Raw genomic sequence first — 25,440 nt, 5'->3', positions numbered from 1 at the left:
AGGCAGGCCTGATACAAAGAGACATGGCACCCAGAGATTTGTTTTGCAGTCGATGGGATAATTATGTAGCAGGGTAGATAGTGATAGAGGTGTAACTTAAATTTTTATTAAGTTAATTTAGAAATATCTTGCAAATAAATGCCTAAAGGGGGTTCCAAAATGTCTGGCGAGTGGTGAGACTTGTTCCTGAAGAGCCTGTGGACAGCCATGCAGACAAGGTTGGTTACTGATCATGTGAGAAGTGCTGCTCATTTGCAAAGCCTAAGAATGTGATGAAAAGTGTGTCTTTACTTTGGTGGGGTCATCCGTTTTAATAGAATCCCATTATTATAGCTACTACTCACAGAATCCATAAATATTTAAACATTCCCATAAATTAAAATAAAGACCCTCAACCCTCCAGATTCCGTTTCCCTTTATGTCTTATTCCTCTTCAAGCCTCTAGGGGGAGCCAGTCAGCTCCTATTTTAAGATGCCCGCGCTGCAAAATGTGAGGCACATCTCCACTGTAAAAAATGTGTTTTGCGCACACACAAGTCACAAACGCAAACACTTTTTTTTTTAAACATAGTTCTGTTTATTTACATCATATAACCTGCTTTTAAGCACACAGCCACGAGGGAAATGAGTTCAGGCGGACAACCATGTTTTTTTGTTTTTTTCTTTTAGTCCAGTCATTTTTCATATTAGTCATACTCGAAAGCAATTCCAAATGTACACAATACAATATGTTACATATTAAGATAGTATGTACAAAAAAAAGAAACGCTTTTAAAATACAACAACGACACAAAAGGTAAAATCACATTTCAGACTGTCGACGTTTCCCTTTGATGAGGTTTTTGTTCATCTTTAGGAAACTGGATGCTGTCTGGCATGACCTAATGCAGTTGTAGGGTGGGGGTGTGTTAGGTGTACCTTATTCACACACTGTGGATTATTAGGCATAGAGAGGTGACCTCAGTTTGTTAAAAAAACAAAAGAAGCAGCTGAGAGAATACTATGCTTTTCCCCTCCTCTGTTAAAGGCAAAGGGAGTGCATAGAAGTGTCCTTGGCTTGAAGTGTGCTTTACTTTTCTTTCTTTTATTTTGTTTTGTACAGCCTCTCTGTTAGACTGCTTGTATTTAATCTACACATCTTTGGGTCAGTGCCTCAATTATACCGTCAACCACAGCAGAGGAGGGGAGGAGACCCAGAAATAACAAAAGGAAATGGAAGGATAAGAACCGAGCATGGCACTGCAGAACAAAAACACATTCCAGAAATCAGGCACTTGTAGAAAAAACCTTGAGGTAAGACGAGACTAGAACCTATTTATTATTATCATTCTTCTTCTCTTTCACTGGGTTATTATTTGGTCGCAGGGAAACAAGCAAGCCTTTTGTGACTTCTGAATTTGCACCTCTCGCTCGGGTCGTGTTTTTTTCGCTACTGCAAATTGGTTCTGCGGTCAAGACGAGACAGAAACAACAGACTCTTGTTCTTCTTTTTTCATTTCCTCCAACGTACCATTTCCCCACTCAGGGAAGATTTATTAGAACCTGACCTTGTGTGCTGAAAACACCAAAAAAAAAAAAAAAAAAATCCTACACCAGTCTGTTAAACACTGTCAGGCATCTTCTTTTGAGCTCCTGTGTTCAGTGAATATGAGCTGATCTGTTGAGGCAATGCTCAGTAATGCCAGACTTGAAGCCCTGGCGGCATGATCAGCTGTCTGCAAACTGTCCGATATCACATAATAATTACCTGATTAAAATTCAGAACTTGCTACATGTTGTTACTACAGAGTGTTGTGTACATTTTGTGTAACTAGCCACGAGATAATCTTTATTATAAGACTTATCTCGTGAGATAAAGGTTTCCTGCACAGTGCTGTGAATCAGAAAGGCCATCTATGAGGAAATAAGGAATACGTTTAGTCGTGTTTATCTCGTCTCCTTTAAACAGGTACACCCAAGAGGTGAAATTGCAATAAATTTTTACTTTAATACAAAATATATATATTTAATATATATATATATATATTGAATATAAAACAAAAACAAATAATATATTAAGGGAAACATTTCAAGTAACATCTTGAAAACAAAACCAAACAAAAAAACAACTGTGCACTTATTTGCACTTTTGTAAACCTTAAAAAAAAGACCTAAAAAAAAAAAAAGTACAAACAAATATTATAACATAATATTTATATTTACAGGGTTAACTTAACAAGGCTTTGTACAAATGTTACAAAAATCGTTTAACACAAACACCTGCACGTTTAGACATGGTCACAAATATTTTTGGGCAAACACACATAAACATTATTAACAAGTAGAGGGAGACAACTGCATTTCATGTGAGCTGAAGTTTGGTGGAGTTTTACAGTGTGAATGGTCAGAGGGGAAACGTTAGGAAGACTGATATGAAGAATCAGTTGTTTGCCCTCCTGAAATGGTTTTATATGATTTTTTTTAATTTTTTTTAAATAACTGTAGAAGCTGCATTTCAGCATCCTCGTCTGGTCGATTAAACTTTTAATTTACGTCATCTGTGATCCAGACAGGAAGGAAGAGAAGACGAGGGATGCTCAGTTGTTACACGAATCAGAATTCTTGGCTCTTACGTCGACCGTGATGACGTCTGTTTGTGTCTCTGTCCTATCATTTCTATAAGAGCACACTTAAAGGAAAAAGAAAATGAAAGCTTTGGCAACACTGGAACGCACCCTGCCATGCAAATGGAGCTCAATGAAAAGTAAAAAAAAACAACAACAACAACAAATAAGGTGGGCCGTTTTTCACCTGTCCACCAACCACATCCCCGTTTGCACTGCTGCCAGTTTACTGACCTGCAGGCCGTCAGCAGCTCAGCTGGACATCCACTCCCCCATCCTTACGCACAAACTGAGAATCAGCAGCTTTGGCCTCTTTTCTTGGAGCGGTGGTTGGGGTCAGGGTTCAAAGGTACTGGTGGAAATTGGAGGTGGGTGCTTGACGTGTAGCCGGTCCTTGGTCAAGACCTTCTGCATCCCGAGGCAGCCCTTGTGTTTTGACCTGGTTTTGATTGTTAGGAGATAAGGGGAAATCGCTGACAATCAGCTGGGGTCTCTTATCGGACATCTCAGTCGGGGAAGCCACCACAGTGTGTCTGCGCCAAGCCCGCTTCTTCCTGCGCGTCTCGGGTGACGGTGGTTTCCGCAGTCCGACGCGGTGCAGGTTGTCAGCTGAGCCTAGCAGTCGGGCGCGGACCTGATCGGCCAGCGACTTCCCGCCCGGGCCGGTCGGAGTGAAGGAAGCGGCCTCGCTGGGCAGCACGGCAGGCTTGGGTCGGGCTGGGCGCAGACTCTCCTGGCTGCTGCCTGAGGAAGTGTTGGTTCTGGAGGTATCCCTCTTTGCTGTGGGTGCACCTTCCGTTCCTGAGCCGGAGCCCTCGGATGGAGCCGTGCCCTCGGGAGACTCCATCAGGTCCGGGGAGCGAGTCTTGTTTTTCTCAGACTTCAGCTTCCTCCTGGCCAGAGTGTCGCACTGGATCAGCTTGTGGGAGTTAAAGGAAGGCCGCGAGTGCAGTCTGTGAGTGGTGGAGGAGGACGAGAAGGAGGAGGAAGAAGGTGTGGTGGAGCGGGCCCCTCCGTCGCTCCTCTCTGTGGAGTCTGGTCTCTGTGTGAGGGAAGTGGGTGGGGTGAGAATGTTACTGGTTGACAGAGCGGGGCTTTTGTAGTGTGTGTAGAGAAAGCTTCGCGGCGGCGCCAGCAGCTGCGTGTTTACAGGTGGCGCCGGGTGTTTATCGGGTCTCTCCTGTGTAAGAGAGCGCGAGGCGAAGCCGCTCTCATTATCTGTCTCGCTCACCAGCTCGCTGTGTTCATCATCAGCATCGTCCCCCCTCCCCTCAGATCCCAAGCTCCGCCCTAAAGTAGAGAGGGTGGAGTAACCTGAAACTATAGAGCGAGCATCCTCTGGAGCTCGCCACTGAGGCCCCTTCACCTCCGCCTGCACCTCCTCCTCCTCGTTTAACATGGCTGCCTGCCTTCCTCCCGCCTCCTCTTCCACTTTACAGGACAACCGATTGGGTTTAACGGCCGGCTCCTCTTGTCGCTCCTCTTTCACTCCGCTCTCTGCAACTTCCTCATCCTCCTCCTCCTCGTCCTCTTCTTCCTCTTCGTCATCATCCTCCTCTCCCTCTGCTCGAGGAGCAGTGTCTCCTACTGGCGACTCCACCTCCTCTTCCTCTCCTGCCCCTAAATGTCCAGCTTTGATCGGCTCATGCTCAGAGTCGTCGTCGGTGCTGCTGCCCACGCGGCGGGCGTTATGGCGCTTCCTGCGTTTGCGGCCAGTAACCGCTGACATGATGGACAGAGCCAGGAATTCCTTGGCTGTGAGGTCCTTCTTTGACCCCCATGACCCCTGAAAAAGCAGGAAATATTACTGCTGAATCTGTGCGTGCAGGAGGTTGGACAATCAGGCTTGCTTCATGTGAGGGGAGGTTACCTTTGATTTCGCTGAATCACTGTTGGTTGAATCTGGGGAAAAGGAAATGGAGACATTTGTGGGTCAGAACGGACGAAGTAAACAAAAGGCCAGAACAGTCACGGTGGAGGACACAGAGGGAGTTGCTGTGATCATCACTTATTTTTTAAAAGGAAAAAAACAACAATAAATAAAATAACTGCTCCTGCACTGCTCCCTGTATGTTCCTACAGACTTTAATGCTGATTTTGCTATGAAGCAGGTTGTTTTCCATCAGGTGCAAAGTGGACAACACCGCCTGGGACATTGCGTCTTAACGTGCGGCTAATTTTTGGATAAAATTGTGTTTATTCTCAGAAAACCGCAAAAAGTTTAATCAGTACTTCACATGTTGCAGGCAGTGGTTCATTCTGTGCTGTTTTTATGGTGATGGATGCTTCAGGGACTCAGATTAACCTCCTAATGCCGAGGTCATGGCAACCTGTCTGGGGTTAGGGTTAGTTTTGTTTGGTCACATAACAAATAGGAAACCATTTTCATAAACAAGAAGATGTTAGATTTCCTATAAGGTCTAATACATTTTGACAGCATTAGACTCTATTTTCTTGTAGAGGAACATTTTGTTAAAAGAGTGCAAGTTAACTAAGCGCCTATAAAGGGGTCGACAATGACCTGGCAGATGCAGATTGAACAGTTTTGATTGGATTCAATTTATGCATGTGATGTTCTGCTCCTTAACCTTAAATGAAAAAAAAAAAAAAAAAAATCACAATTGCATCTCTATACAACGGTTTATTCTGCAGTGAGCAGTGCAGCTGCAGTTGTATCTCCAATTCCTGTGATGGATTTTTAAAGGAACTTGTTTTCCTCTGTGGCCTCGGACCATAACAAGGACAAAAACACTGAATCACACACTGGAGTTGTGTTCAGGGAAAACAATGATTGGGGGGGGGGAAGCAGGGTTTGGTGTTGGAGGAGAAACCTCATTAGAAAAATCACGGCACACACTGATGACATCACGAAAAACACGGATGGCATCGGTCAGTGAAAGAAGCAGTACGAAAAGAAACGCAATCCTCACAAATGAATGCAGGAATGAAGCCCTGGATTTGTCTTTCATGTATCGTAGTAAAGGGAACACCCAAATCTCTTGAGAAACCGGGGAGGGTTGGTAAGGTTTTCTGGATGGAGCTGTTTCTCAGGGACTCAGCAGTAATGACCACGTCAGTGTATTTTCTGCTCAGCTTAGAGAAGTTCTCTTGTTTACTAGAAAGCTAGTGATGACATTCAAAATGTGACACAGCCTTTATTACTGCTACACTAACATCACTTACCCACTACAATTCTGATACACATAGGACCAACGCAGTTTTTACTAATGCATTACTAACGCATTACTAATGCATTACTAACGCATTACTAACGCATTATGCCAGCCCAAACTGGCTTTAGCATATAAAGAAACTACTGTCACTATTTACAATTAGAGAGCAAAGTAAGAAATGAACCGACTGCGCCTGGATTTTGAAAACAACTTTTGTAAATCACCCATAAAACCAACAACACCTGAGTTCTATTATTGAAAATCTGGCCTCTTAAGTTAACTATGGCGACAGCTATGAGCGGACTTTATAGACAGAAACAATTAAATATTAACAGATGACCCTTTTGAATCGTTTTCATCTGAACTTTTCTAATGTGAGGATCGCAGGATTTCTGTTGTTTCTTCTTGAACATTTTTTTTGTTTTCGTCTGTATAATTCTGTTGATTAGTATAGATTTGGTATACGTTATTAGGATATTACACATGTTAAATATGAATTTGATGGGTAGGATACTTGAGTATTCTCTCCATACCATCACTGGTGATGATCCCAGTCCGACCTTTGAACCCTAACCCTATGTTTGGAGACAAACAAAAAGTACTTTTTGGAAAAAATTGGGATTTTTCTTTGGCCTTGACTGAAAAGACATTCTAGTAGCACAGGGTTCAAGTGAAAGCTAGGATCATCACTGATGATAACTTAGATCTCAGGGGTAAGGCAAAGTGAAGCTCAAGTGCAGCCCTGGCAGATTAACTGATCTCAAGCCTACATCAGCGGATACATTTCTAGGCAAATCTCATATAAGGCGCATAATTTAAGCCGCTTTGCAACCCATCTCCACCCCAGCTGTTCTTTTTGCAATGTGTTTGACTATATGAGTATCACATCCTTTGCAACTGAAGCCAGGTCTGCTGCTCTTCCTGCTTGTATGCAGGCTGGCTGTTAGGAAACCTCAGAACAGACTATAGTAGTCCTGACTCAAATACAGTTATATGTTGCTCTACATAGCAACTTTACAGTTTGACAAGCAAGTACGGAACAAACTGTGAATGTAATTTTCCTTATAACCTTATTTTGCATATATTCTTTTTAAAAGATAATAATATGAGATGCTTCGCTTGTTACCATATATACCAGTGCCACATTAGACATTCCTAGTTCACACTGTGCCGATAATACATGAGAGGACACGTCCCTGTGAGTCCACCCCAAGCTAAACAGACTTCCTGTTACGTCTGCACTCACTTTGGCTACAAGGAGGGAGCTTCCAGCTGCCATCTTGAAGCTTTTACACAAAATATTTTCTTTTGAAGGGATAATGAAACAATGAAACAGCACCATGCAGAGTCCCTTTACAGGCAGAAGTGATGTTAGGATTTTTACGATGGGGCCACACAGACCGAAATTGCCTGTAGGATGAGTGCAGCGCAGTGCTCGGCAAGGCACAGGCCACCAGTGAAGGAGTTGTCTCTCAGTGACAGAGCACAGTTTACACTCCGGTGTCAGATAAAGCAGCTTTAACACTCAGAGAGCATCCAGTCATCCATTAATTCATTAGTCAGACTGGGGCCGACATTGAAGTGACATGTTTTTACAGAGACTTCAGTCTGACGCTGAGAGGGAGACGCTGACTTTCAGGAGGGTAATGGAGACCATGGAGACACAAACCATCACCACCGCTAACACACACACACACACACTCTCTCACACCCATTATTATTACTTTCACAGTATGGTGCACTGATTTGGTTGCACACACACTCACACACACAAACAGTGCCATCCTACCGCAGTGGCTGCTCCACAGGCTCAGCTGAGAGAAAGAAATGCAGAAATGTACAGAGAAAGTGAAAGGTGAGCAACATGGAGGGGAAAAAAGAGGTCAGCAGAAAGAAGAGAAGTAAAGGCACACTATCAAACACCGAAACACTCAAACTGCTAACGGATGTTCATTCCTTGAGCTGCTTTCCAGTTCTGTTGGAAAGTAGGGAAATCATACTTTAAACTGGGACAAACTTCCAAGGAGAATTCTGAATCAGGCCAGGAATTCTATCAACTGCCTTTAAGCAAACACAATCTGTTAGTCCTAGAAATATATTCCTTCAGATTAATTGTAAAAACCTCTCAGTGGAACTTCGGTGATCATTGGTTTCTTTTAATATTTATAAATGTATTACTGTTGTCTTGTTTTAGACAAACCTGGCCGCACAACATTCAACACACAAGTGAGGAATTACCTACTTCCAGCTTTAAATGAAAAGCAGCAGCATTCGTTTCGCGTTTACTAATTCTAACTCAGTGCTACTGGTGCGGCTCGTCACAGAAAGGCGGAGCTGTAAACAGCGTGCTCACCCGAGGCTTCGCCGAGCAGAGCGGTCCTGCCGATGTTGGAGAGCAGGTGGTCGATGTTGGGGGCGGGCTGCACGTCCTCCGTGTCCACTGGTGTCTGCAGGGACGGGGTAGATTTACTTTAAAAACTCGGAGCATTGCATCCATAAACTGTTAAGTATCCGCCGTAGTTTTAGGGGCCTTTTATGTCTTTATTATGGGCAGTACATGACAGCAAATGAAGAACAGAGTGAGACAGACTCAAATTGGGGACGTGGCTAGCATCTCAATCCCTAGGCCAAGAGCTCAAATGCAGCTATCATTAATTCAGCTCCATTTCTGGAGATCAAGTGTAGCGGCTGCTGCATACTTATGAGACAATTATCATTAGGGAAATATTAGTTATTGAAACTGGAAGAAGATTCCTAGAAAGGTCAATAAGTCTTGAATGATTTGCTTTTGAATGCATGTCTCAACAATTTCCAATTTCACAAAGATTAAAAATTAAATGTCGCCACCAAACAGCAGAGTGACTTGTTGGGTTTGTCAGAGAGCTCCATTACATCATGAAAAGAAAAATCATAAATATTAAATGACCAAATAAAAAGAAATAATGAATGATGTGACTCTTCACTCAACCAGTCATTTTTCTTAAAATGTTGGATACAATGTTTCAAATTCCCGCAATAATGGATTTTCTTTTTTTCCTGTCATTTTCTAGAGCAATAGAGATTCTTTCGCAGAGCTGCTTTGCAGTTATTTGCAGTGACGTTTGCAACTTTGTGCCAAACATTCTGCACTTTTTTTTTGTCAGTTGCAGCATCTATCATTGCCTTTGAAAGCATACCTTCTCATCCTTGTCTAGCTCGTCAGTGAAAAACCAGGTGCACTGCAAGAAAGCCGGAGAAAGAAATACTGAGCATGACTTGGATACTATTAAGGATGTAAGTGATTTATACTGTTCGTGCGCGTTTGCATCTCTCACGTGTTGTATGAGCGTTTCTACGATCTTGTAGCGGTCGGGCATGTGAGTGACCATGTCTTTCATGTTGTCCTCAGACGTCCGAACCAGCGTCGGCCCAAACACGAGAGCCAAGTTACGAGGCTCCATCTAGAGACGCCAGGAACATATTGATGGCATTAATACCAAATACTTAACAGTGATACATTTCGTCCGCATTTACAAATTCCCTTTATCCCACCTTGTTTTTATCCGAGTTGTCGGCTACAGTCTTCAGGTGACCAACCAGGAACTTGAGAGTGTGGTAATAATGATCTGGGAGGTCACGGATCTGTACAAATGAAAGGAAAACAGAGTGAAACATCAAAACCGTAAACCTGTTTAACCTGCCCGACTTCTGCGCGCACTTAACCCAAGCGGGTAAACACGTACCAACTTCTTCATGGTCTTCAGTCTGTCGGATGCATTTTCCATCCGATTGGCATCGATGAAGTCGTTGTACTTGTCTGTTAAGATATGAGAAGATATAAAAAGTCAGATGAAGCTGTGTGATTAGGCTGCATAGCGATGTTTTGCGATGGCATGTTGGAACCTGTTGGTCTCACCGTTGGTGAAGAGTGGCTCTGGGAGTTTCCTGAAGAAGGATTTGAGTAAGCTACTGACGACATTGAGGTCCTGCCACTTCTGCAGACGACAGAGCACACAGAGACGACTCAGATATCGTTACCAATCACCTTTTGTACTAAAAGTGCCAGTTAATTGTTTCTTTTTTTCCTCTCTTTGAGGATCGACAGTATTCTTGCCTTCTATGATCATGTAAAAAAAAAAAGCAGATCCCAATGATTCAGCAGGCTTGTAGAAACACATTCAGGAGCAATAACTTTAAGTTATGGTTTTCTGCATGACTTTAGAAGCCTCTCACATTGTTATCGAGGAATTTCCTGGAATCTTTTCAAACAATCTTTGGAAAGACTCTTGAAGGTTTTCCATTTCTACCTCTTGGACAATAACAGACTTCAAATTGTTTGGAAACGAGGCGCTCAAACTTGCTAATGATCAGTTTATCAAGTGCATTCAATTAGCAGCACCTGGCACCTGTGAAGCAATAAGTGTGTACTTACTGCTTCTGGATTTTGGCTTATTTTTTGCTAAATAAATTACAGCACTGAGGTTCATCTGAGGTTGCGTTTACAGGCTATTTTAAGACCTACGAAGCACCAGATGATTTTTTTATGTGCTGATATGTAAAATCTCAGAAATGAAAGAGGCTGCACTTTTTTTTTTTTTTTTTTTTTTTTACACGACTGAATGTATATTTATATTTCTGCACCTCCTCTGCAGGGTTGATGTCCACGCCCTTGTTGAGCTGCTCCTGGAGCAGCGACACCATGGCGTTATTCCCTGGGACTCGGTAAATGCCGGTGTATTCCAGACCCATCTCCTCCACGAGGCCACAGCAGATCTCCACAATCATTGGAACGAACTGCAGAAGGAGACACGGAAACGTGTGATCACAGAAAATAAGGAAAAGGAAAACAGTTTTACCGCATTCAGGTGGTGACAGAGGTCAGTGTGGCTAACCTTGTTATTTGTACCAGGTTGACATTCCTCCAGCCTCACACCGAAAGCTTTGGGCCCAGCTTTCTTTGCTTTCTTCATGATGTTAATTCCCCATGGAGACTTGGGAGGGCTGCTCTCATCTGTAGGCAGGTTGAACAGAAACTTAGCAACTTCCATGTTTGACTAAACACCTTCTTATCCAAACGCTGTCACCCATTAAAACAAAAATAAAAAAGGATTTGAAAACCAGCAGACTGCTTTAATAGAATGGGATTAAAAAAATCTCTAAACATTTGAAAAGGTTAGTACTTACTTTGGGCAAGAGTTGCACTTTTTAGGTCAGTCTTATGTATAGTTGCTTTGTGTTAGCATGGTATAATTAAATATTGAAATAATATGGACAAAAAAGAGAAGAAACAACAAAGCAGTTGACTAAAGGTGCCTCCACAACAAGAGTGAATATGACAACTAAATGATGAGCTATTCACAACTTTGAGGAGTTCCAAATACACTCATAATTGGTCCAATTAATTCTTTATAGTTTTGATTCCAAGATTAGTTTGAAGACAAAGTCAGTAACAAAGTTAGAGCCCAGGATTCAGCAAATGCCGAATGCCAGCGTGGATGGCTTCGAGTCTCCCCGACACTGACCTTTGCCTTCTGGTTTGGGCGAGCGTGGCGCTCCAGCAGCGTTCTCCGTCTTATTGAGCAGGAAGGGAGGCTTCATACGGGACAACTTGGGAGAGGAGTCTGGCTTGTTGACAGCTGGACTGTAGGGGGAGACAGAGAGACAGTGTAGGTATTACTGTTGTGGTTCATTTAAATTTAGCTGTATCTGCTCGTCCGGTGGCAAAAATCCAGGACAGGTTAGAGTAAATTTAACTTCAATTTAAGTTAACCTGCATTTTTCTGGTGTGTGGGAGGGGAATATCCAGGCAGGATGAGGAGAAAGGACAGCAATATTCATGATCGGGTGACTCACCTTTGTTTTCTGTAGTCATTAAGCTTCTTATTAATGAGGGCCTGCCTGGAAAAGCCGAGCTCCTGCGAGACATAAACACACCTGCATTATGAGTCTGAGGTTTTCACTGAGAACATATTAAATGCATACAGTTATTGAAAATCTGCCCGGTAAAAGTGTGTTCTCTGACCTCGTTGTCTATCTTGCTGTTCTCCCCGATGACCTTTATCCAATTCAGCATGTCCTCCCGGTCCTCCGCTTGCAGCAAGTACTCACAGAAGTCCTGGGTGGTCAGCCGGAGGGCGTGCTTTCGTTTGGTCTCGCTGTACGCGATGTCCACCAGGCAGCCCTGGATGCTGATCGGCTGCTCATCCTCGGCCGAACCTCCAACTGTGGCTCCGCGAAGCACCGCCTCCCGCTTATCCTTGTAGAGGAACAGCGATTGGGAGCGAAGAACCGAAAAGACACGCTTCCACGGACGCATGGCGCTGCCTACCTTCTGTGAAGGAAAGAGGAGATGTGATGCGACTCCTTTGCTATGCTTTCCAGATTTCTCTTGTAATCAAGCTCGATTTGCCCACCTTGCCCTTCTCGGTGTGGATCTGCTTGTAGTGCAGCCATCCTTCTCGCCATACATCGCTGTAAGTGATGTTTCCCAGCTCCGAGGTGGAGTGACGTTTCGACCGAACCTCCTCCGCTGTCCCGATGTTGTCCAGAGACTGAAACACAATCGGAAAAGTTTTCAGGTAATTTGTTGACTTTCTGTTTTCAGTTAGCTAGTGTTTAGAGCGGATTTTCTCATTTCAAGTTAGTTTTTATTATCTGAAAATCTTTCGTTTTAGTTTCGATTCTATTGGTTTCAGTGTTAGTTTTAGTCTTTTTTTATTTTGGTTGTATAACATTTTTTTTAACAGAAACCAAAAGTAAGCATCTTACTTTTTCTTTTAAAGTTAGTTTTCAAAGCTCACAAAGTGGTTTCAGCTAGTTTTCACCTTCTGTTTATTTTTTAATTCTCAAGCTTCTTTTATAATGTGCAAAAACACATCAATGCATATTATTTTGTGTTGCTAATTATTGTTTAAATTTAAAATTGCTTTTAAAAATACCATGCAACAGTTTCAAAGAAAACTGTACTCTTCATGCTGACCTGGCAGAAGATTGCAGTAGTTTCCATACTGCAGAATTTTGCAACGGACGAACCACCAGTTCAACTATCAGCTAATGCACCTTTATGTGTCTTTGTATATGGCCAAATATTACCTGATAAAAGCTTTATTAAAACATAACACAATCCTTTCCTTGCACAAATAAAAAGCTGATTTAAAAAGCTGTAATAACAGAAGACACACTCATAGTGTTCCAGTGTAACCAGCTCACTGTAGCTGTAGTTAAATTATATTTAACGTTGGCAAACTTAAGCCACGTGTCCCAACACTTCATTTCAGACTTTATGACTCTTTTATGGCAGCGTGTCACAGAAAAAACACCTCACTGGTTTTAATGACAAAAGTTTAATATGATTTGTGTCTCTGTAGCTCGGCGGTGGCAGGAAGAAGTCATTTGAAACTCCTTCAAAACCTCAGCCTGAATTTGATAATGAGAATTAAAATGATTATAATAACTTGTTTTAGATGTTTGTGCAACCATCCATCCATTTTTTTGTATGACCGCATTTAAAAATATTAATGTTGGTTTGCCATAATTAATTCATTGCCTTAGTTAAATAAATACAAATGACTAGTTTAAATTCAATGTGGGTTGATAATGATTTAGTTGCATTTGTTTGCATTTTAGCTTCGTCTTTGAATTTTATGATAACATGCAAAGTATTTACAGATCGTGTCAGTTTATGTGCAGTAATAAAAAGTGAGGAACTCACCCCATCTGTGAAGAAGCTCTTCACTCTTTTTGGAAGCCTCCTACTTGAATATAACATCACAACAAAGAGTCGTTAATATTAATAATGTGAAATATAATTTCTATCAGGTGTCTGGGATCTGCAGTACTTACAAGGATCGTCCGTCCTCTCTGAACGTGTTGAGTCCTTCGTCACATGACTTGGAGCGCTCGCTGGAGATGGCTAGAACATAGGAGGAACGGCGACTGGATTTAATACTGCCTGCTCAGCGAGGGATGAATGAATGAATGGAGAGAACAAGAGAGAGAGAGAAGAGAGCAGAAAGAAAGAGAAAGAGGGAAAAAAAACAGAAAGAATGTTGATGTAATGCCAATCACCAGAGTGGATGGTGTTGGATTAGGAGATTGGGGCAGTGAGGGAGGAAGCGGGAGGTGGTGGAGGAAGGGGGGGGGGGGGGTTAACAGGGCGAGTGAATCAGCGACTTGGTGGAGATGGTGAGTAGGAACATGAGCTAGAGGAGTGGGGGTTAGACTGGTTTCCTTGGACCGTTTGCTCACCTCTGGCATACAGGTGTACACACCCATATTCATTTTTTTGTGCAGTTTTTTCACAATCATGCAAGTCTTGGTTTGTGCACCACCAATATGGGCTAAATTAATTTGAAAATACACAGATTGGGCTTCATGCACGCTTAGAATTGTGACCAAAAAATGATCTAAACCAATGTGTTCAAGTCCAATCTACAAATTCAACATGCAAACTGCTGAAACTTCATCTTGTCAAGCTATTTTGGTTTTTGAGTGAGATTTTAAAGTTCACTTCTCATAAAAACAAACTTTTTTTCAGCTCTATAAAATAAAACGTAAATTTCCACAACTTAAGTGCATCCTTAAGTTCAAGATTTCAGCTCCCCCCCCCCCCCATTTGTGTTAAGAAAATAAGGCAGTTAAAACACAATAAGGAGACAAAATGCTTCATAAGATGGAGATTACAGCAGTTATAAAATTGTATACTCTCTTCAAATCTCATGCTTTATAAATCCACATTGGAAATAAAAGGAGAATCTTAATTTTTGGCTGCATGCAGTGGCGAGGAAGGGAGGGAGGAGGGGGCACTCACTGCAGTCGTGTGAGAAGAGCCTAGTGAGGGGGAAGGTGAAGGTGGGGGATGCGGGGCTGTTGACCACGGCGGGCGTTGAACTCATGCCGCTGGAGACAACGGAGGACGCCGGCACGTGCCGGGCGCGCAAATCGGCGCCGGGGCTGGTTGGCTCGTCTGTGGGCAGGTGGAGGGAAGGAAGGAAAGGGTGAAAGAGAAGGAGAAGGGTTAGGTGTTAGCAAAAAGGGCGAGAAGGTAAGAAAAAAATGGGTTGGGTTAGGAGAAGGTAAGGAGAGGAGAGGTTTTAAGGTAGAGGAATGATGAGGAATTGGGGGATTACCATCAGAGAGACTTAAAAAAAAACGCTTTTCACAGTTTCTTTCACTTTAAATTTGACTATCACCTTAAAACATTTACCACAATACTTTAACATGATGCACTTCCAGATTCCCGTGAGAAGTACAAGAAAGTCAGAAACACATACATTTATATGGTCACTTAAGAACACACAGATGAAGCAGAAGTCACTAAAAGCTCCTGTCCTCTCTCAGGAAAGTAAGCATAGCTGCGACCCAACTACAGTAAGAAAAAGTCCCACAGGAACATGGCTGAACAGGCAAAAAGTTTACAGAAAATACAATACCTGCGTCTTCTGCTGCCATAGGAAGAACTGTTCAGTAGCTAACAGAGAGGAGGGGGTTTTGTTACAGGTTTACTGGCTCATGGTTTCAGTTCTTTGTGAAATCTACCCTAGCGCAGGCATGATCTGATATATGCAAGAGAAACCGTTACTGTCCAAAAGGTAGAAAATAAATTATTGGGCATGAATGATCTTTTCATTTTCTTTCCAACATAAGAATTCTGGGGATTTTTTTATGCTGATAAAGAAACGTAGTTTTTAAGAAGACAAAGGCATAAAATGGTTAGGATCACACAGGCTACTAGTCATCAGCAGTTTCAGGTAAAGGGATATGAAACTCTAACGCACAGAAACATTCATACACAAACACGCTCACACTTCCTGACTGACAGCGAGGATTAGGGGCTGGTCTGATATTTGCATGCAGTGAGGAGAAGCTGGATTTGCCGTGATGTTTTAAACTCTCAGGACCGAAATGCGTCGAGGCTCTGGTTTGCTCTCGGAGGAAACAGCAGAGGGCAGCACAGCCTCACTCCGCCACACTTCAACTGACCACCACATGGTCATTTTAGAAAAACCCTGCACTGGTTTCATATTTAATTTTCCCTATTTTAATAACCATCTCTCTTCTTACAGTCCAGTCCTCGAACATCCTTCGTCTCTTCCCTTTCTTCATGCTCTTCTTCCCGCCCTCGCTTTTCTATTCTTCGCTCCTGTGCATTTTAGAGGCCGACATAAGGCGGAAAACATTCCCAGTCTGGGATAAGGAATCTGCCTGTTTACAGCATGGCCCAGAAATAGCCGGGCTGTGGGTTTAACAAAGGCCGTCATTAACAGGCAGCCAGAGTGAGCTCAGAAACACGACACAGAGACAGACCAGCAGAGGGGAGCAGCATACTGAAGTACACTGTGCTGCTGCTCTACAGTACATATAGTAAAGGAGGAATTCCTGACTCAGATTTGTCCTGGACAAATGGTGAAGATAGAAGAAATGCTTAAAGACTCATTCCTCTTTGGAATATTTACTTTATTAAGAGGGACCTATTGTGCTTGATTTCTAGTTTTTATCTTCTGCATGATATACAGTTCCAATTAATTCTTATTTATCTTTATTACATCTAAACTGGACCTCATTTCATGGACTCTGAACTATCTGAAACCAACCCTTTTAGCTCCTCTCCCTTTAGGGCAAAGATGCCAGCTTTCCTTTGACTGGCTGTCCCTCACAACTAGAAGGTTTCAACTCCATGTGGAGTTTCTTAGGGATATTCCTTCTCTCTGACATCATACAGAGCCAAGAGTTGAATATAAATAGTCTGAGGCCTGAGTTTTTGCAGCATGTTTTACTAGCTGTACTACCTGTACTCCTGCTTACGAAATATCTCAAAGAATTAACTGACTATCAAACTAACCTGTATGTAGCAACTGTAATTCAATGTAAAGAAGTTTAGACCAAGAAAATGAGAGAGAATGAGCTTGAGCTTTCAATACAAAGTAATTGAAAGCAGGTGCCTGTAAGAAAACACAGAGGGCCAGTACACAGGCCAGTACACGAAGTCCATCATGTCCAGGGTCCAGCTAGTAAAGACAGTCATAGAATGAACCCCCACATAAAACCCTTCATCTAGTAGAGCAGTACAATAGCTGCATTGAAGGCGGGAGCCCCCACTGTTCCCCACAAGGACCATGACAAAAACCTCCTGGCAATTTACAGCTTACAAAGACTCCAAGTGGGCGCACAATAAAATCCTGCAGCAGCATTCGATATAATTTGTCGTTTCATTTTGTAGGAGCTACCAGAAACACAGAAAGTATTAAACACTTCATTGAATTTAGGAAAAATTCAATATGGTGTACGAGATTTGATAAAAACATACAGTATCTGCATTCAGACACGGTTTGCCTTTGAACTGCTATCTCACAGACACCCATGCTTTGAAAAGAAGAAGAAAAACAACAGCCCATGAAATTGCATGTCCCTAAACAGCCTCAGATTATATCAGCATCTGCGTCAGTTGGATAAAGAAAGAAAGAAAGAAAGAAAGAAAGAAAGAAAGAAAGAAAGAAAGAAAGAAAGAAAGAAAGAAAGAACGAATGAACGAACAACTACTTCTTGTCTATCCTAGTTTCAGTTTGTGGATATTAAACATGTCCTGACCTGCTGCTCTGGCTGCTTGGTTTCGTTTAATTCAGGTGAAAGTACGAGGCAAGAATGTGCTCTGACGGATTGACAGCGAGGACGAGAGATGCCTTCCTGGTTTCCTGTAGTTTCTCTCTTTAAATGACTCTCTGGGGCAGAGCGCAGCTTGGCTCAAATATCCACAGTCATTCCAAGATGGGTCAAAGCTTCCCAGTCAGCTGATTTGAATCTATTCAACATTAATGCAAGTTTTCCCCAGCCTGCGAGTGGGCGATATAGGCAAGTCCAGCCTCACCGGCTGACTTCATTTGCTTGTGGTTTGACTTTGACTAATGTCCGTGTCAAGTGATAGAATCTAATCAGAAGCCTACAGGGCCCCTTCTGTTTGAGCCTTTTCAGAGCAAGAAACAAGCTCGAACACGATTGCAGTCAACTCCCACTGACGGCAACATATGCAGGCCATAACTGTAGAAAACAAACAGAAAAGACTGCATGTCCTACTCGGACGGTGCTATGACAGCTCGTTATTAGTATTACTGGTTTAGATTAAAACCACTGTCAGTAGCTGTTGAGCTCCTGTCACGCCTCAACACACAAAATCAAACTCCACCGATGTGAAATTGAAAATTATCCCTCTAAACAACAACCCACATTCAGGAAGTCCAGACCTCCACCTCATTTCCTCAGCACAGTGAGGTGACCTTAAAGTCAGGAGGGCAGCCAGCAGGATTAGTGAACTTCCATCGCACATACGACTAATTTGGTGCGTAAGACTGTGGGAATACCGCAATTACCCAACGCAAACATTCACAGACGGATCGGAAACTGCGTCTGGGCAGACTCTGGCGTCTGAATATACAGACGAGGAGGAAATTAAACAACACACAAATTCAAATTTTCATCTGCTTTGCATTTCCTCTCGGTTAAGCTTTCGCTAACGTTCAATAAACACTCAGTGTAGATTACATTTTAGAGGACGACTAATGAAATCTCAAGGTCAGTGTGGGGTTTTTTTGTGTTAGGGAAGTAGGAGAAGGGACATGGGAGGAAGCTTGGAGGCTCCCTACTCACCTATGAAGGGGATGGAGGCCAGAGAGTCATCCTCTAGTGGGAGGGGAGCAAGGTTTCCATTTGGTTTGCCTGAGGCTACATCTCCTGTGGAACCGGGAGCTGGGGCTGAGTCTTTGGGATCAGGAGAAAACAAAGAGGGTTCTAGCCCATCCAAAGGCAGGGCATAGTGAGGGTGACGCATACCCTGGACATTCCTCCGCCCCGTGGGGGGTTTCTGCCTCATCACCACTTCCTGGGTCTGTGCCACCAATTCAGCCTGCCCTTCCACTGCCCCTCGTTCCCTCTCGTGGTTTGTTGGCCTGTACCCTCTGTCCTGGGATTCGGGCGTGGCGGAGGCAACTGGAGTTGTGGTGGAGGCAGTGGGAGGTGCTGGCGTCCCCTCTGGAGGGCTGGTTTTAGGTACTGGGTTCCAGTTTAAGTGGGGGCCAGAGTATGAAGGGTCCCTGAACGAATGAGCCTGCTGCAGGATGCGGCCTGTTTTGCGGTAAAAAGATGGGCTGTAGCTACGGTAGCCCACCGGCAGGTCGTCCACGCTCTGTCCAGGAGGAAGCCGCCTGCTCTGAGTGGGCGCCGGCTGTGGCTGGGTGTGGGTCTGTGGGTGGTGTTTAGAGGTTGGCTGTGACTGCCGGGACACTTGAGGAGCTTGCGCTGCGCTAAAATGGTTGCCCTGCCTGTGGTAAGCGTCAGTCCTCGGGGGAGGCTTGGGGGCCTGCTGGAGCCACGCGGGCCTGTCAATCCGAGGCGAGACCAGTCCAGCTGCTCCTCGGTCCAACATCTCTAACGAGCGACCATGGTGGTCGTAGAGGGCGAGCAAATTTTCAGAGCGTGTTCGAGTATAGTTAGTGGCAGTGTGGTCTCCGTAGGACCAGTATGGCTCCCCTTGGGGTCCGGGTCCTGACTGCTGAAGTAAGAGCAGAGTGTCCTGGGAGGCGCTGTGTGGCCAGCCACCTGTACGCTGCTGCTGCCTCCTTGATTCACTGAGCCGGTCTTGTGAGTAGCTCCGATGGCGGGTCTGCATCTTGCGTACTGAGCGATCCGGCTGCTGGTTGTAGTACCAGTCAGAGAGGGCCTGCTGGCAGCGGTCACTGCGGCTGTGGCTGACCTGTGGCTGAGGGGGACTGGTCCAGGCTGAGCTGGACTTGCGTGGCTGAGCCTGTGAAGAACTGGCACCATGGTGGTTGGGGTAGTGAACTTGTAGCGGGCTGGACAAAGGGCCTCCGGAGGAGGAAGACGAAGAGTAGGAGCGTCCCCTAATCTGGCCCTGAGGCTGCTGGCTGGTCATACCGTACTGGATCTCCTCTGTGCGGTGGGCTGGACTGCTGTGACCCACACCACCGGGCTCGCCTGGCCGCCCCTCCTGCCAGCTGGCGGGGCTGCACACAGCAGATCGGTTGTCCAAGGGTGATGAGGGGCTGGAAGAACCTGGCCAGCGACTCCAGTTATCCAGCTGGTTCTGGCCCATGGGGGATGAGAGGGGAGCTCCAGAAACCGACGTCGTCTTGGAGCGTGGGTAACATAGGGGGGGTGGCGGCGGAAGGTTTTCAGCTCCCCCAGCGTACGGTTCATTACCCGTCAGGTAGGCATCCTGGGAGTACGCCTAGAGAAAGGAGGGAAGATGGAGGAACCGTGAGAACAGACGTGACAGGAAGAAATGAGAAATTACAAAGGTAGGTAGGTAGGTGTGTGTCTGTGTGCGCCTGTGTGTGTATGTGTGGAATGAGAAGTTTAAATAAAAATGGTCTCTTCCTGTAAACAAGTTTGACAACGGCACAGTGTCGTGCTGCTTTACACACAACAACAGCCTGAAAGGGGAAGCTTCTGAGTTATTGCCACAGTTTGTCCCCGAGGCCTCGGCTCTCCACACAAACACAAACTAGCTACCAAACTGGAAGAATTCCCCCGAGAAAAAGCCACAACACTCACCGCACTGCAGCTAGCTATAAATACAAAAGTATCCTCTAATGTTATCTAAACAAATACAAAACACACACACACTTTGCTGCTTTAGGAGAATCCAAATGTAAATAACTAGCTTTAAATTACCCGATCATTTCAGGAATCGGCCACACTGCCATATTTAAACCAAAAACACACCTACTTCCAGTTATTTTTAAACTCGCATGACAAAGACATTTTAAATCAGTTTGACACTTTTAAAGGTTTACCTAATGAAACGTTTAGGCTGTCCAACAGAATCCAGAGCCTTTCCACAGCTTGTGCGTTAAGACCGAAGCCACACAAGCAGAAAAAGAAGAGCTCACTAACACCGCGGATGCGACAGCTCTGCAGCTAAAACATTCTGCTCTTCATTTTGTACCGCGTCCTCGTCCTAAAACATCCAGACTTTAACTTCTTTTCTTTTCCTTTGTATTTGTGACTTTTCTATCTGCTCTATCGACTTGTTTCTGCCTCTCTCAGATCTTTCCAAACTCCCTCTCTCCTCCTCCTCATCTTACTCCACCCTGTGGGAGTGTGGAGGGAGGTGCGCGGGATTGGTGAGGTCATGCTAGGAATGCAGCAAAGACAGGCGTAGCAGCGAGGGGAGGAGCGAGACAACAGAGGAGGGGGTTTATAATATTAAGACACGGCAGGACGCTTGGAAGGAGAGGGCAGTTTGGGGCATTTCTGGGAGGAACGGTGATGTTTCTGCATCTGTGAGAAAGACCAGTTAAATCAGCTCATCTGGTGTTTGTGTGTGTTGACGAGTTGCTCCAGGTTAATGGGAGGGGCATTTAACGATGCATGTTGGATCTTGTGGAAGAGCAACCTGTGGAGCGATAAAAATGTGTTTTACGGAACATGGGTGTGTGAGCGACAACCGAGTTTTTGGGTTGGTTTTTTTTTCCCCAAGCACAAACTTACCAGTGACAGATACCAGTGGTTTTAAATGATCATGTGTTGTAATTTAAACACAGAGCGGAGAGCCTGTGAGTCACTCTGCAGCCAGTCTAACAAAATCTTGAAATTCTTCAACAGTGACGCTGTGAATCATCTCTGCAGACTTCTGCAGTGTCCTAAAATAATGCATGTAATATGTGTGGGTTTATTTTGTGTGTGTATTTGAGGTGGGGGTGGGGGTGGGGTAAAATATGTGTGAAAAATCTCATACTCACACTTACCAACTGAAGCACATCTTCATCCTTTGGCATAATGGAGAGCTCCAACACGCTCTCACTGCAGGACACGTGCGACAAAAAAGAGACAAGAGCAAGAATAAGACTTCAGAGGCAACATTTGTACCTGTGGATTGTTATAGCTAAAATAAAAATACAATAAAATCAAATACAAAAGAAACCTTAAAAAAACTCCAGCTATTCTTAAACGAATACCAGTTAGGAATGCACTGATTTGAGCAGGAGGATAATGAATCAGTTCCATCGGGTAATCTGAACTGAGGTATGTCACTTGATGTTTCATACCTTCCATTAAAACTCATAATATGCAGCAAAAGACTAACAAACTACGTGAAAGGCAGAAAGCCAATCAGAATAGTTGGTTGTTGGGATTTTTTAGTTAATGTTTTTTTTGCCCTTGTGTGAATTTTTAGCATTTAGACTGATGAAATTATGTTATTTAAAAAAACAAACACCTGTGGCCCAGTTAAACAAGTATATTTGTAAAGGTGAAGTCACGCACTCCCTCCTACATTACATTTGGGCCATTAGATATGATTTGGATGCGTCGCATTGATCTGTCATGAGGTTGTTCTCATATCTCAGGGTGAAACAAGCTATTCCTGTTGCTGCCTAGCTCGGCTTATAGCCAGATGGTAAGCTGGCAAGCATGAAGATATACACGAGTCAGTGCACATATCTCCACTTTTTGTGTCACTCTCCTATGACTTCTCTCACAGGACAATAAATCAACACTTAAAAGGCTCTGAAGGGGCTCACAGGAAGGGATTCTTACCTGTTCTGAATGAGGGCGATCACCTGTGAGTACGTCTTTCCTAGAATACTTTCTCCATTCACTTTCACCAGACGATCCCCTGCACAGCATGGACAGATTGTCATATTATATCACTAATACATTTGAGAACAATGAATCAGTAAACTCTGACCTTTAAAGCAAGAGGAAATGATAAAGAAAATGGGTAAGGGGTAAATTCCCTGAAGGCAGACATCAAAATAATAATGACCCGGAGTGAAAAATAAGTAGTGAACTTTTTGAATAATTGACTCTGGGCTGTCTAAAGTCAGCAAAACCAAAACCACATTAAGCAAATCACCTGTATTGGGTGGCATCAAAAGCCAGCTTGAACTTAATCTCACACTTTTTCACTTCATGTGGTGTTCTATGTCTTAAAGGCAAAAAAGTACATCAATAAAATTAAAATAGCTTTCAAGCATAAAGAACAGGTATGTTTAGAACAGCTCAGCTTTTGTGAACCAAGGCCTTGAGGAAAGGCGTCCGATAACTACCTGCTCAAATTTTATATGCATTTGCGGTTACTTTATGCAAGCTGAAACACATACGCGGTGCTCGCAGGGCGTGTGTTTGCATACGTTTGAGGTAGCGTGCAACTCCGTGGATGCGTCAGTTTGCGTTAAATCAAGCTGGTGCTTTAACACCGAGTACTGGTTTGCTCTGCTGTCACAGAAATACACAAGAGGAAAACCTCACACACACTGAGCTCTCGTTCTGTAATAACTCTCGTCTCCTTTGTTTTTATTGTTAGTCAACTTCTCTCTGCATGCTCGTGCAGCGTCACGTGACCTGCACGCAGAACAGATTTCCAATGCAAATCGAGGCGTCCTCACTCCTGCACAACGTGTTCCTTTTACCTGTGCACAGGCCTGCCTGATGGGCCGGACCCTTTTCTCTCACGTTCTTCACAAATATAGTGTCCATTGGCTCCAACTGACCTTTCTGAAACCCTGAATGACAACATGAAAAGAGGGGATGCGCAAAGATCAGGACATAGACAGATTCAGTTAATGCACAAGGAAAGAAAAAGAAATCCACATGTGGGTATGAACGTTGTTACACATGAACATTTACCATTATATAATATTATATAATATTATTAATCATCCAAATATTGTAAACAATAGTCAAATAGTAAATAATAGTAAAATAACATAGATAAAATGCCATTCTGTATTGGAGGTGCACAGTACAACAATCCATTAGTTTACATTTTTTGCATGAACTCGTTTGGGTAAATTCACATGCATATCTAAGCAGACATGACATTGATATACAGATGTATTCTCTGATGTATTTGTTTTGCGATTACTTCATGAATATCACCTGGGAGTCCACGCCAGGCTGGTTGTTTGATAAGCGCTACACCCACAAATCTTTCAGAAGCGCCGAGTAAAGCTGCAGGCTCAAACAAATCTGTTCCCCTTCTGCTGCGCTACACCTACGAACAGTTACTGCTGACACTTTCTACCAGCGCCCATCAGATATTTGTTAAGGGTTTGTTTTTGACACGAGCGACGTGGCTCCACAGTGTAGTTGTTTACGCGTTCACCTCACGAGTGAAAACTCCCTCGTCAGGTGAATCCCGGGAGAAGGCACAAATGCCTCGTGGGTTGTGTTAGGAAGAGCATCTCCTGTTGAATTCTTCCAATTCACATATGCAGAGCTACCTTCTGTCCCAACCCCGAGTGAACCAGGTAGCAGCTGAAAGTAGCACTTTTTCAGACGAGTAAATACGTCCATGAGCATCTAACTCAGAGGTTGTCAGACTGTGGGTTGCAAAAGTAAGGTAAATTTTTTTCAGGGAAAATAAATAAGAGTTTGCTTATACTACTGCATGTTTATTTATGTAAAATTAAATTTCTTATTGATATTTATTGATAAATATTCACACTTTTTTCAGCATCTCAAGTCAAGAAAACTAGAAAAAGCTGGAGAACCAGAAGTCTAACTGCAGGTGGATTTTTAGATGTAGTACTGGATAGCGTCCTGTAGGTGGCGCATAAAGGCTGCAGAGCAGGCGAGACATGAGGGAAGTACAGTAGGGTCTTGCCTCAATTACATCATCATTATCCCTATCCCTGTAGTAAGCTTTAACTGGAGCACTAATAAAAAACTGAGAAGGCAAAAAATAGAGGCAGCTCACCCTTTCCGTTACCGTTCTCCTCATCCTGCAAACAGAAAGACAGAATTACACATATTAGAGCAAATTTAAAGCGTAAAATTCCTGTAAGAGACATTTATTGTTGTCCTAGTAATTACAAACACATTTGCTGAGATGGTCTTTGGCCGCGTTTAAGAAGTTCTAGATGAGAGAGATCTGATAGCGAGGGGTAAACTTTTCCACATGCACAGAAAGGTCGACATGTGATGCAACGCAAGCGCTGAGCTTTAAAAAAAAAAGGTTTTACTTTTGGAAATGTGGGAAAAGTTGCTACTTCAGACACTGTCACAAAATTGACCATATACAAAGATTTGCAGGACGGAAACTGGCTGTGCCACATGGAAAATTTTGCAACCAATAATAAAGTGCTTTTTTTTTCATGCCCATTCAGCATTCAACTTTTAGACAAAACTGAGGGGAAAAACAAAAGCTATCACTACTTTTCCAGGCAGGAATGCTACCAAGTGATGATTTGGGGTTTACATCATGTAGTAGAAAGGCCTCATACAGGGCCCTCATACTCCTGATTTAAACACAGACACTTCAGCAGCATACGGCTTCTAACTTTGGCCACAGTTCTCAACCCCAGGTGACCTTTTTCTGAACAGAAACCAAAATGTGGAAGGATAAGATCAACTGTTTACAGCTTTCCCTCACGTGTCGGTGACTTCACTGACAATTTATGCCAAACCTCCTGACACCGACCTGTTTGTTTTCATGAGCTCTTAATGTTGCAGATCCAGCACAGACACTGACTATCTGGTTTGACAATCTGCAGGTGCTCATGACATCACACACACAGCGAGTAAATAAAGGCGGGGACAGTGAGAAACGAGGTGGTGAGATCTGATAGCTGCAGGTTCTCTGATCACCTTCACACACACACACACACACGCACAGACACACACACACACTAAGCTGAGTGGACAGTTTGTGGGCAGGGGCACAGTGGGCT

General features: G+C 43.6%; 1 protein-coding gene and 1 long non-coding RNA gene across 10 annotated transcripts in view; one reads left to right on the top strand and one right to left on the bottom strand.

Annotated features, from left to right (window-relative positions):
• Nucleotides 1-537: 537 nt before the first annotated feature.
• arhgap23a (Rho GTPase activating protein 23a) overlaps nucleotides 538-25,440 on the bottom strand; it is a 68,066-nt gene continuing 43,163 nt past the window's right edge. For 3 of the 9 annotated variants that reach the window (XM_085454816.1, XM_085454813.1, XM_085454808.1), the window contains exons 3-24: nucleotides 24,468-24,492; nucleotides 23,179-23,271; nucleotides 22,304-22,382; nucleotides 21,508-21,568; nucleotides 18,395-19,991; nucleotides 14,565-14,720; nucleotides 13,598-13,706; nucleotides 13,467-13,509; nucleotides 12,169-12,306; nucleotides 11,778-12,086; nucleotides 11,609-11,670; nucleotides 11,278-11,396; nucleotides 10,648-10,766; nucleotides 10,397-10,549; nucleotides 9,672-9,750; nucleotides 9,499-9,572; nucleotides 9,308-9,397; nucleotides 9,091-9,216; nucleotides 8,953-8,994; nucleotides 8,130-8,223; nucleotides 4,474-4,505; nucleotides 538-4,389 (exon numbers count right to left, since the gene is read on the bottom strand). In XM_085454816.1, coding sequence (XP_085310942.1) covers nucleotides 2,947-4,389; nucleotides 4,474-4,505; nucleotides 8,130-8,223; nucleotides 8,953-8,994; nucleotides 9,091-9,216; nucleotides 9,308-9,397; nucleotides 9,499-9,572; nucleotides 9,672-9,750; nucleotides 10,397-10,549; nucleotides 10,648-10,766; nucleotides 11,278-11,396; nucleotides 11,609-11,670; nucleotides 11,778-12,086; nucleotides 12,169-12,306; nucleotides 13,467-13,509; nucleotides 13,598-13,706; nucleotides 14,565-14,720; nucleotides 18,395-19,991; nucleotides 21,508-21,568; nucleotides 22,304-22,382; nucleotides 23,179-23,271; nucleotides 24,468-24,492 — 5,043 coding nt within the window. In that variant the 3' untranslated portion in view covers nucleotides 538-2,946. The remainder of the gene's footprint in view (nucleotides 4,390-4,473; nucleotides 4,506-8,129; nucleotides 8,224-8,952; nucleotides 8,995-9,090; nucleotides 9,217-9,307; nucleotides 9,398-9,498; nucleotides 9,573-9,671; nucleotides 9,751-10,396; nucleotides 10,550-10,647; nucleotides 10,767-11,277; nucleotides 11,397-11,608; nucleotides 11,671-11,777; nucleotides 12,087-12,168; nucleotides 12,307-13,466; nucleotides 13,510-13,597; nucleotides 13,707-14,564; nucleotides 14,721-18,394; nucleotides 19,992-21,507; nucleotides 21,569-22,303; nucleotides 22,383-23,178; nucleotides 23,272-24,467; nucleotides 24,493-25,440) is intronic. The other 6 variants (XM_085454807.1, XM_085454811.1, XM_085454809.1 and 3 more) reach the window with 6 other exon arrangements.
• Nucleotides 12,270-14,142, top strand: LOC146711805 (uncharacterized). The gene is made up of 2 exons (XR_014920206.1): nucleotides 12,270-12,333; nucleotides 13,574-14,142. It is a non-coding gene; the product is annotated as an uncharacterized LOC146711805 (long non-coding RNA).

This window comes from Copadichromis virginalis, linkage group LG4, assembly GCF_057382275.1.
Source record: "Copadichromis virginalis isolate Kocher_CV1m ecotype Utaka linkage group LG4, C_Virginalis_male_GT1.1, whole genome shotgun sequence".
Classification (NCBI taxonomy): Eukaryota; Metazoa; Chordata; class Actinopteri; order Cichliformes; family Cichlidae; genus Copadichromis; species Copadichromis virginalis.
The sequence above is the reverse complement of the archived record's forward strand: the minus strand, read 5'-3'. Positions and strand labels throughout refer to the sequence as shown.